The 10713-nt window shown below is 35.5% G+C and overlaps 3 protein-coding genes across 3 annotated transcripts; 2 read left to right on the top strand and 1 right to left on the bottom strand.

The window, feature by feature from the left end:
- Positions 1-41: 41 nt before the first annotated feature.
- LOC102218986 (proteasome subunit beta type-7-like) lies at positions 42-3321 on the bottom strand. The gene is made up of 8 exons (XM_005808178.3): positions 3201-3321; positions 2848-2935; positions 2292-2389; positions 1579-1719; positions 1352-1467; positions 1057-1115; positions 707-858; positions 42-349 (listed from the first exon to the last, which is right to left on the bottom strand). Exons 1-8 carry the CDS (start codon positions 3260-3262, stop codon positions 238-240), a joined length of 828 nt encoding a protein of 275 aa, XP_005808235.1. The 5' UTR covers positions 3263-3321; the 3' UTR covers positions 42-237.
- Positions 2952-6952, top strand: LOC102219251 (proteasome subunit beta type-6-B like protein). Its single transcript, XM_005808179.3, has 7 exons — positions 2952-2973; positions 3356-3408; positions 3798-3868; positions 4674-4805; positions 4950-5079; positions 6085-6229; positions 6501-6952. Exons 2-7 carry the CDS (start codon positions 3361-3363, stop codon positions 6626-6628), a joined length of 654 nt encoding a protein of 217 aa, XP_005808236.1. The 5' UTR covers positions 2952-2973; positions 3356-3360; the 3' UTR covers positions 6629-6952.
- Positions 6953-7620: 668 nt separating this feature from the next.
- On the top strand, positions 7621-10505 carry LOC102218720 (proteasome subunit beta type-9). Its single transcript, XM_005808177.2, has 6 exons — positions 7621-7871; positions 7963-8030; positions 8112-8243; positions 9671-9800; positions 10010-10151; positions 10259-10505. The coding sequence occupies exons 1-6, from the start codon at positions 7821-7823 to the stop codon at positions 10384-10386; spliced, it is 651 nt and encodes a 216-aa protein (XP_005808234.1). The 5' UTR covers positions 7621-7820; the 3' UTR covers positions 10387-10505.
- Positions 10506-10713: the final 208 nt, after the last annotated feature.

The following is a 10713-nucleotide window of genomic DNA, read 5'->3' as shown; positions in this document are numbered from 1 at the left end:
TTAATAAATCAGAATGCTGAAAATAAAATCAAGAACAAAACTGACAATCTGTAATCAAAATTTTAATCTGTATTTAATGACCTTTACACATTTAAATCCTTGCAGTCGCCCATTACAGTGTTTGAATTATTCCACAAAACAGTGACAATGAAAAACAATGTTTCAGAAAATGCTTTGGTTACACCATCACATCCAAAGCCTGTAGAGATTTCCTGTATTTTGGTGTTTTATTGAAGATCAGGCTGTTTCCATCTTCTGCACCGTCTCTTGAACGACCTCCAGCTTTAAGGGAACAACTTTCTCTGTCAGGACCTTCGTCGTTCCGGGACGATACTTGTAATTCATTTTCCTGCAAAAGTAAGAATAAAAAAGAATCATTTTGAATATAATTTATGAAATTTCTCCTTTATGCTGTACTATAAAGTTTAAATGTGCTAAACATTTATCACAATATCATATTTTACCTTACATGATGTAATAAATGTAAAAGACTTATAATATACATCTTAATTTAACATTTTTGCTTTGCACAATAAAGTGGCAGCTTGTTTAAGGATTCAAACAACAAACAGGAAGAAATTCAGAAACTATTTTTTTGAGAAATATTTGCAAAAGAAAAGTGGTTTGGAGACATGATTAAAACATAATTAAAATCCACTCTTCTAGAAGCCTTTTCAGAAAGTTACTCAGATTTATTCAAGTCTACCTGTCATCTTTGTACTCGGACTCCTGGTAGGGTCTGATGTAGTCCACTCCTTGTTTAGTGATGACACAGACGTCAATGTTGTTGCCTGAGCCGAGGTCACTCATGATGCCTGCATGGATGGACGATCGTACCAACTCCTTCGCCTCCTCCAGCTGAGGGAGAGAGGAAATAAATCTTAGGAAGAAGCAAGCAAGAAGACAAAGACTGAACTGCAATATAGTGGAGTAAACCTCTACAATTCAATGTTTTTATGATCAATTTTGATTCTTTGCAGGAAATAATTTTGTGGCTGATATTGATTGATAGAAAAAATAATATTTCACCATGTGGAAAGAAGCATTTTAATGTACCTCTAGATTGTGTTTGAACCCGTCTTCTAAAATCCCGAGAGCTGCCAGGTCACCTGATCCTGTGTGAACACAAAATAATTCGATTTGAAACAGGTGTTATTTAATTCTAGCTTGAATATAAAAACAAAAAAACAATTTCTAGTACATTAAAAAACAAAATGTCACTTACACAACACATGAAAAGCATGTTTTAATTATCTTAATAAATAAACAATGACAAGAGCATCTCTGCAGCTTTGGCAATGTTGGCAATAATGTAATAACACTTTTTATTAGGCAGAATTATGCCACTTACCCATTGCAAGGTAAGGGACCTTATCTACATCTCCATATGGACCCACAGTGTACAGATGGTTCCCAGTACAGTCCACTCCTCCCAGTAACAGGTTGGCACCAATCTGACCATGATACCTGAGGACAAGACACAAAATAAGATTAACACACAAATATTAAAATAACAAGAAACAGGCTGTTTTTTGTGTCATTCCAACAGAGATGTCCACACATGCACAAAGTGCTGACCTGTACAGCATGTCCTGCAGTATGTTCACCGCCATGACAACACGAGGGTTTCTCCCGCTGTTCAGGGAGAAGATGGAGAGGTTGGATGACAGAAGCTCTGTGGTTTTCTCTGTGTCTGCGGCTGTTCCTGCTCCACAGCAACTAAAACATGAGGAGATGAAATAATGATGATGAGGAAACAGACAAACCAGAGGAGGAATCTAGCTTTCTAGAATAAGGAAGAAAGAAGCAGTAACTTATTTTTGTAGTTTATGTTCTGCTTTAGCAATGAAAGGGATCTACATGGTTTGTAATTTCTATTTTAATACCCATCTTAACACACTTTCCATGTCATTCTATCTTAAATTGCATGTGATGTAAGTCTTTCCTTTATAGATTCTCAATTAAAAATTATATGACTCCACCGTTCCTTTTACTGCTATTAAATAAAGGGGAAGCAAATGCAGCAAATGGTGCCAAAACAAGAAACCTAGGACAAGTATGTGAAGGAAAAACTGCGACAAACAGATTTGAGCCACGCAGCAACTATCCAAATTGTTAACATTCTATTAATTACTCTATATTTATAATCACTTTTAATATACATTGAAGGAAAGAAAAAGTGTCATACAAATGATGTAACATCCTATGGATGGTTGGATATTATAGAAAACTTTTTTATCCATATCATATTTTCACTTCTATTCATTCCAATCAAAACTCATCAAACTTACTACATGTTTGGAGAAATGAAATGGATCTTTTCACACATCTTGTCAGCCACCACTTCACTGGATGTGGCTCTTGTGTCGGCGCCCAGGACAACTCCATCCTGCACAGCAGAACACAAAAGTGAAGATCAAACTAAAACTGTTTATAACGTATACTAAACACATATGTTTAATATTCTGTATCAGCTCAAATAACTATAAAGTTATTGTCATACAGCCGTATTTTGTATTTTTCTGGACAGATCACTGTGTTTAGGAACATTCACCCATCAAAATGTATCAAATCTTATTGTTTTACCCACTTTTACCGTGTCCATTTTGTAGTTTTGGGAATTTCAACATGTAAGTAATAAAGTCCCTGGTAGGACTGGCTTTCATGTGTACTCATATTTGATGCATCTGCTTATTAAAATTTGAGTAAAACAAAAATCTTTGCAGTTTTATCAACTTTATTTAATAAAAACAACTCTTTTGTTTGTGATTTTTTAAACATCCTACTGTATGTTAGCTTCTAACACTATTAAGCAATTTTTGCTATTTTTATTTCAGTAACACTCACCTTGAACACAACTCCTGCTATGGTGGTTCCAGTTTTCAGAGGTTTTGGGGTTTGTCCTCCTTCAAAAAGAGCCTCTAACGCAGCATTTCTGGACAGAAGACGCAAGAGGGCGGGGGCGGGGTGCAGGTGGGAAATTATATGATTATTTGTAGAATATTTAATTATATATAATAGAACCAGCTAAGATTATACACAATTTCATTGTGCACATTTGATAAAACAGATAAACAAGAAGGAAAAAAGTTACTTTCGCTTTTGATCCAGGTGTAAACCTGCTTTAACTGTCAGTTTCAGTTCTTCTTTCTTCACTAATGAATAGTTTTAACCGATGATCGTCAAAAATAAACTCTTACCTAGTCGCGTTTTCAAAATTAAACCCAGCTCCGGGCGTTTCGAGGACAGTTGACAGCGCCATAGTTGCTGTTCCTGCGGCTTCGCTGCGCGTCTCGGTGCGCCTGAGGTCGCTGTTCTGAGCGTCACGGCTCCTTTCTTTCTTTCGATTTTACAGAGAAAATGGAGAAACACTACACGGACTCAAAAGTCAAAGGAGTCAGCACAGGGGTGAGTTAATCCGCATAGTTTCAATAATTGCCATATGTTGGTCTTTCCCTTTTTTTACAGAGTAAAAATGAAAAAGACCGATTTACCTACATGTGAAAATGATGCCAAACTGAGTAGTTACCTGAAAATCATCATGGCGGCTCATTTAGGTCATGCTTTATCGTGAGTTATTAAGGTTTCCCTTTTAAGCTCTTATAAGAATGGACATTTCAAAATTGCAAGAGGAAATAACTTAAATTTTTGGTGAAAATCTTAGCGCTGCTCCTCAGTTTTAGAACTCCACTTCCCAGGATTCATAGCTTCTTTCAGGTTGCATGAATGAATACGTCAGCATGTGTTAAACCTGTCTATCTTATTGTCCCTCTCTCCTGTTTTTTGTTTGTCCTCAGACCACCATCTTGGCTGCCATATTTGATGGAGGGGTCGTGATTGGATCTGACTCCAGAGCTTCAATGGGAGGGTGAGAAGAGGGGTCACTTCACATGACCTTACAGCAGAGGGAATGTCATATTCATGACTAAATATATGATGACATAAAGGTCAACATTATGTCCAAAATCATATTTACACCCAAAACATTTTCTTTTTTTCTCTGTCATCATACCAAATGATGAGAACTAAAGACAGTATCCTACAGTTCTGATTTTATAAATATGCATAAAAATATACGCACATGTCAATACATGTATTATATACACAGTACAGACCAAAAATTTGGACACACCTTTTAATTCAACTAGTTTCCTTTATTTTCATGACTATTGACATTGTAGATTCACACTGAAGGCATCAAAACTATGAACAACATATGTGGAAATATGCACTAAGCAAAAAAGTGTAAAACAACTGAAAATACCCCTTATATTCTAGTTTCTTCAAAGTAGCAACCTTTTGCTGTGATTACTGCTTTGCACACACTCTGCATTTTCTTGATGAGCTTCAAGAGGTAGTCACCTGAAATGGTTTTCACTTCATAGGTCAACCTGCCCTCTCAGGTTAATAAGTGGGATTTCTTGCTTTATAAATAGTCATGAAAATAAAGAAAACCCATTGAATTAGAAGGTGTGTCCAAACCTTTGGTCTGTACTGTATATATGCAAATATTTATATATATCCATCACAGAAACAATAATATATAGTAAAATATACTTGAACTTGAAGTGATTATGATAACCCAATACATTTTGTTCCCAATATCATATAAAAATATGTTTGAAATAATATATTATTACATATAAATCTGTCTCTGTCATTATTTTGTTTAGGGAATATGTTTCTTCTAAAACCATCAACAAGGTGATTCAGGTTCATGACCGGATCTTCTGCTGCATGGCTGGTTCACTGGCAGACGCTCAAGCCGTCATCAAATCAGCAAAGTCTCACCTGTCCTTCCACAGGTAAACACACCCAACAAGTTTCCATACAACGGGAAAAACGTATTGTTTTAAATTAAAGATGTATGTTGCCTTTTTCTTGCAGTGTCCATTCTAAATTATATAGTTATTTATGTAACACATCTAGAATGTTTGTTTCTGTTATAGTGTGCAGATGGAGAGTCCTCCTCTGGTGATTGCAGCAGCGTCTGTCCTGAAAGAATTATGTTATAAAAACAAAGATGAGCTGCAGGCTGGTTTCCTTACAGCAGGATGGGACAGCAAGAAAGGAGCACAGGTTGGTCACAGTGCAGAACCTTTAATAATTATTCATACGGCTTCAACTTTTCAATATTTTGTTACACAAACAATATCATCAAACTTCAATTTACTTTATTTGGATTTTGTATTGAAAGAACAACACAAAGTAGCATAAAATGAAAATTACACAGTTTTCAGTTTTTTTTCACAAATAAAAAAGTCTATGTTGTGTTTTTTATTCAAGCAGAACTGCCTTTTTTCTCCTGTTACATCAGCATGGCTCAACTTTACTTATCTAGAGACTCAAGTTCTTCACACATTTTCCCAAGTTCAGTCAGATTGAATGTACAGCATTTCTTGCCACTGATTAAAAATTGGAGTTGGGTTTGGACTTTGACTGACCCCTTTAAAAGTAATATAAACCATTCCATCATATCTCTGTATATTTAGAAATGTTGCCTTGCTGGAAGGTAGATATAAGCCTCAATATCAAGATTTTTATAGACTCTAACAGGTTTTCTTCCAGAATATTCCTGTATTTAGCTTCATCCACTCCACAAATCAATTCAATCAAGAATTGATTTGTGGAGTGCATCACTCACGGCTGTCTGGTGAACAGATTCCTGAGCCTCAGCTGTGAATTTCTGCAGCTCCTCCAGAGTTAGCATGTGCCTCTTGGTTGCTTCTCTGATTATTCCTCTCCTTCACAGCCAAAGCAAAACTCTATTTATCATTAGATGGTTTTTGGAGGCTACTGGTTGCATTGGGTTTTATTTAGAAATATAAAAGTAGCTGAACACAAATGCACAACATATTCTTCTGGTTTTAACTGTAAAAGATTGGTATTGGATTATTATTTTCCCTTCAATAATGTGTTAATTGCTGACCTATCACTAGAGACCTTGCTGTTCTTTTCTATAAAATCCCGTTAAAATACATACAGCAAATGAAAAAATCTAAAAAAATGTAAAGGTGTATGAATACTTTGAAATCTGTTCAAACTCCTTTAACTGCATTGCTGATGTTCTCGTTCCTCCTCCAGGTTTATGTTGTGTCTCTGGGTGGGATGTTAATCAGCCAGCAGGTTACCATCGGCGGCTCAGGAAGCACCTACATCTACGGATACGTTGACGCTAAATACAAACCCAACATGACCAGAGAGGAATGTCTACAGTTTGCCACCAATGGTACTAATAAATTAAAAAAATAATAAACAAATATTCAAACACATTCATAATTTCTTAATTGAAATAGTTTATTGAAAGGCTTAAATTTGTTTTGCAAATATTAGACTTTAATTAAATGAAAATGATTAGCGTCAAGTATAAATTTATCTTTTGATGATCAATTATTAGATTTTACCAGTTGGTGACATAAAAGCTGCATGTATAATCTTTTTAAGTATTAAACTTGACCTAAGTTTTGTTCTCTCTTTCCTTTCCTCTCTTTTCTCCACAGCTCTTGCTCTGGCGATGGGGAGGGACAACGTCAGCGGAGGTGTTGCTCACCTGGTGGTGATCACAGGAAAAGGGGTGGAGCATGTGGTTGTACCTGGAGACAAGCTGCCACGATTCCATGATGAATGAATTATTTTTTTTTTTTTACTTTTTTGTGTGAATGCCACTTTAAAACTTGTTAGAAAATGATCAGTTTCAAGGCCACAGTTTCCTTTTTTCTAAAGGAAACTGTATATTTTATTGCTTTCTGCAAAAGAAAGCAATATAAAAAACTCCTCACTCAACTTCAGATTCTACAGATTAAAATTAGTTTGTTGCCTTATTGAACTTTAGATAATCTTACATGAGGAATTAAATGAATCAGTTGAGTCTGTCATTATGAACTGTTCAGTGGATGAACTGCCCACCCACCCCCCACCCCCAAAAACAAATAAATGTTCATTTTCTAACATACTAGTGTTTGGTATTATTTGTGAAGATAAAACATTTTCTTTTTTTTCATAAACTTATTTTCCCTCTTTTGTCTTAGTTTGAGTATTACATTTTTAAATATTCAAAAATCAAGAAGTTTTAATGGTATTTAGCTTCACTGCAATGGCTATGATTGGCAATGACATTCAGACTTTGTATAACCACTTCACAAATTAAATAAAAAAAACTAAAGTAAGAAATAAATAAAATAAAGCAGGGTTTCTATGAAATGTACCGGTATGTAAAGTGCAATTAGTCTAAATGTAAAGTGTAATTACTAGTGAAATAAATTCCTGCTGATAAATGCTGTCACAGCTTCAAAATGTGCATTATGTTGCTTTTAACCAATAAATGTATAAAAATGTCACATTGGCATTTAAACATTTGACATAAAGGCCCAAATTTCCAAGTCATTGAAAAACATCAACACAGGATAAGACTTCAGTAACAAACATGGCTCAGTGTACAGCTCCATGACCTGTGAAAATAATTTATAAAATACAATTTTTAATAGCAATTATGACATTTAAAGTTTAGGCATTCATTATTATAAACTTTAAACATAAATAATATAAACGTAACACAAACATGAGAACTAATGTGAAGCTGGCTGACCCGTCAGTCCTCCCTGCAGAGGAGGAAAAGTTTAGGTTTCAATTTCGGTTTGACTCAGAAAAAAATGGAGTCTGATATTTGAGTCTGAAGCTAGCTTGACACACAAAAGGCTTCGATAAGCATTAGCGTGCTTCAACTTAATACGCTTTGAATCGCTTCCAACTGTTCCCTGCGCGTCGCTTTGTTTTCAGCTCGTCAGTTATTTTACTGTCGGTGTCGTTAAAAACTGTCTGCCATGTTGGGAGAAGCAGAGCCGCAATGGTTGTCCGAGGAGGTGAAAACAGGAGTAAGTAAAGAGTTTAATATGTTTAAGAAACTCTCTGGGCGGTTTATGTGTGAAGTTGTTTCGGTAAAATGATTTTTAATTCCGTTTCTAGACAACTATAATCGCCATAGAGTTTAATGGAGGCGTCGTGTTGGGCTCTGATTCCAGAGTGTCTGCAGGGTAAGTTGCCTGCGTGTCTCTATACTATACCGTGATGTTATATTACTTAAAAATAATCTGAAATATTTTCTGTCGAACCAGGGCATCAGTGGTGAACAGGGTGATGAATAAATTGTCTCCACTCCATGATAAGATCTACTGCGCCCTGTCAGGATCCGCTGCAGACGCTCAGACCATCGCTGAGATGGTGAACTACCAGCTGGATGTCCACAGGTGAGGACACCGAGGTCAGGTGTGTGGGACCTGCTGCTGCGAAGTTCTTTAAACCCTCCAGAGTTTACAGAAAACAATAAGAACTGAGCATTTTTTACTTATAGAAGTGAATACTTTATATACTTGCATAGAATTTATTCAACATAATGTGAATAAAGTTGCACAGAATGTATTTTCTTTTCATTATTTTGCTGACCTACTAATGTTCTGACACTATTTTCCCCTTTTTTGTGAACATCTGTGTTTTTCTTTTACTCTAAAGCTAAAAAACTCCAAACCTAGTTATTTGTTTATGTAAATATATACATTAATTTCGCGCATTAATTTCCTATCGTTAACAGTTTTAAAATTACTTTGTACAACACGATTCATGTTTCATTTCTGGTTACAAACTATTAGGAATTTTGACCATAAAACTTATGTAAAAGTGAGAGATTTATTTTGAAGGGTTTGGATCCACTTTTAATCTTCTCACTGGTGGTTTTTGGACTCACTGTCAGTTGCCAGAAGATTATATTTTCGATTAAAGCTGTAGTGTGTAATTTTTACAGAAATATGCTCTTTATTTGTTAAAACTGTTGCCATGTCATGACAGCGTGGTTTGAGAGAAAAGTTCTGTGAAAAAATCCACCTCCTCCACCTCCTCCCAGTATTACTGCCTGTAAAAATGCACCGCTCTCAGTCAAAACCAATCAGATCCATGAGGAATGTTTTAGAGCTGTCAATCAATCTTGTGTACACGTTACTCAATGTGCTAATGACAGAGAAACAAATCACAGTTACAATAAAGTTGTTTATCTGCTGCCATCGGTGGGCATGCTAACTACCTTTAGCATTCATGGCAGGTTCATTGTGGTGAACAGGGTGCAGCATAACAGAGAGCAAGGGGAAGGATGTGAGTGGCACATACACAAAGTGATTGACAATGCTAAGAACCTCCTCCTGACTCTGATTGGTTGTTTCTGACTGAGTGGTGTACTTGCAGGTTTTTGCAACCCCAGTTAGTACTGGGAGCACTGGGAAAAAGCAGAGGAGCTTAATTTTTTCAAAGATTATCTGTCTTATATTGTTCTGTCACAGTATAATTATAATTTTAGTAAATATGTGAAAAACATTTTTTGTAAAAGTTACATACTGCAGATTTAAACAACCAAAACCATGTTTGTCAAATATCAGAATAATACTTTAACTTGGTATGTAGGCTAACACAACTAAATAAACAAAATATCAAATCATTTCATTAAATTTCAGTAAAAAAAAAAACAACTAATGTTTTATTTTAGTGTTTAAAATACAGAAGAAATTCCCTAGTTTGGACCAAATATTTTATTAGGAGACATATAAAAAGAAACAATGTGATTTATTAAAGGAATATGTTTTATCAATGTTATAACAATATGTCTAAAGAATGTAATGTCTTCTGCCAGCATGGAAATCGGTGAGGACCCACAGGTTCGCTCAGCTGCCACTCTAGTGAAGAACATTTCATACAAATACAAGGAGGAGCTGTCAGCTCATCTTATTGTCGCTGGATGGGACAGAAAAGATGGAGGACAGGTTGGTAAAGTGAAAATGTTTGCTAGAGCAAATGCATGAAAAATTAAACTTAAAAGTTAAAAATCTGTTCAAAGTCACATTAGAAATATCTTTATAGTTGGTGAGTTATACTCATGACTACTTATGTTATCAGCACACTTAATGTTATAGGTGTATGTTGTAATTTTAATTGTTGTCATTTTGTTCTTTTGTCTCTGTCTGACCTGCAGGTTTTTGCGACCCTGAACGGGCTCCTGACCAAACAGCCTTTCGCTGTTGGCGGTTCAGGCAGCTCCTACGTTTATGGATTTGTTGATGCTGAGTATCGAAAAGGAATGAATAAGAAGGAGTGTCAGCAGTTTGTGGTTAACAGTAAGTGTTTTTGTTATGCATTTCTTCTAATAAACTAAAACTTTTCTGCATCATGTCATAGTACAGATCTTTTAATAAAAGTATTATCTCCTGTTCTTATTCTGCAGCTCTTTCTTTGGCCATGAACCGCGACGGCTCCAGCGGTGGCGTGGCCTACTTGGTCACCATTGACGAACACGGCACAGAGGAGAAAGTCATTCTGGGAAATGATTTACCAACCTTTTTTGATCAGTGATCTTTCTTTCATCGTCAGTTTTTTTTTATGATACATGTGTCCGCTCACTGGACTGTAAACCTGGAACCAGTGTACATTTATCAAAATCTAATAAATTGCAGTTCTCTCTAAGTTTCAAAGCTGGAGTTTTTAGTTTTATTCAAGTATAATTTTGCAACTTGGGGAAAAACAAAGTATCAAACTATAACTTTATGTTAAGCTTTTGTAATAATAACACAAAATGTACCAACTGTATTTTAAAACTACACTTATCAGCAGCAGAGTAACTATTTAAAATACTTTGTTAAAATATTTCATACAATGTGTCTCTTGAATACAGCATCTGTT

The sequence above is a fragment of the Xiphophorus maculatus genome, chromosome 13 (assembly GCF_002775205.1).
Source record: "Xiphophorus maculatus strain JP 163 A chromosome 13, X_maculatus-5.0-male, whole genome shotgun sequence".
Classification (NCBI taxonomy): Eukaryota; Metazoa; Chordata; class Actinopteri; order Cyprinodontiformes; family Poeciliidae; genus Xiphophorus; species Xiphophorus maculatus.
This window is presented reverse-complemented; position numbering and strand designations above follow the sequence as displayed.

What these genes read in the sequence shown, in the direction of transcription:
- LOC102219251 (XM_005808179.3), top strand. Translation starts at nt 3,361, where the DNA reads ATGGAGAAACACTACACGGACTCAAAAGTCAAAGGAGTCAGCACAGGG. An exon ending in TCAAAGGAGTCAGCACAGGG is followed by an intron (nt 3,409 to 3,797) that starts GTGAGTTAATCC and finishes GTTTGTCCTCAG; the next exon opens with ACCACCATCTTGGCTGCCAT. An exon ending in TCTCACCTGTCCTTCCACAG is followed by an intron (nt 4,806 to 4,949) that starts GTAAACACACCC and finishes TTTCTGTTATAG; the next exon opens with TGTGCAGATGGAGAGTCCTC.
- LOC102218720 (XM_005808177.2), top strand. Translation starts at nt 7,821, where the DNA reads ATGTTGGGAGAAGCAGAGCCGCAATGGTTGTCCGAGGAGGTGAAAACA. An exon ending in CCGAGGAGGTGAAAACAGGA is followed by an intron (nt 7,872 to 7,962) that starts GTAAGTAAAGAG and finishes TTCCGTTTCTAG; the next exon opens with ACAACTATAATCGCCATAGA. An exon ending in TACCAGCTGGATGTCCACAG is followed by an intron (nt 8,244 to 9,670) that starts GTGAGGACACCG and finishes GTCTTCTGCCAG; the next exon opens with CATGGAAATCGGTGAGGACC.
- LOC102218986 (XM_005808178.3), bottom strand. Translation starts at nt 3,262, where the DNA reads ATGGCGCTGTCAACTGTCCTCGAAACGCCCGGAGCTGGGTTTAATTTT. An exon ending in GGTCCCTTACCTTGCAATGG is followed by an intron (nt 1,116 to 1,351) that starts GTAAGTGGCATA and finishes GTGTTCACACAG; the next exon opens with GATCAGGTGACCTGGCAGCT. An exon ending in GGTTCAAACACAATCTAGAG is followed by an intron (nt 859 to 1,056) that starts GTACATTAAAAT and finishes TCTCTCCCTCAG; the next exon opens with CTGGAGGAGGCGAAGGAGTT.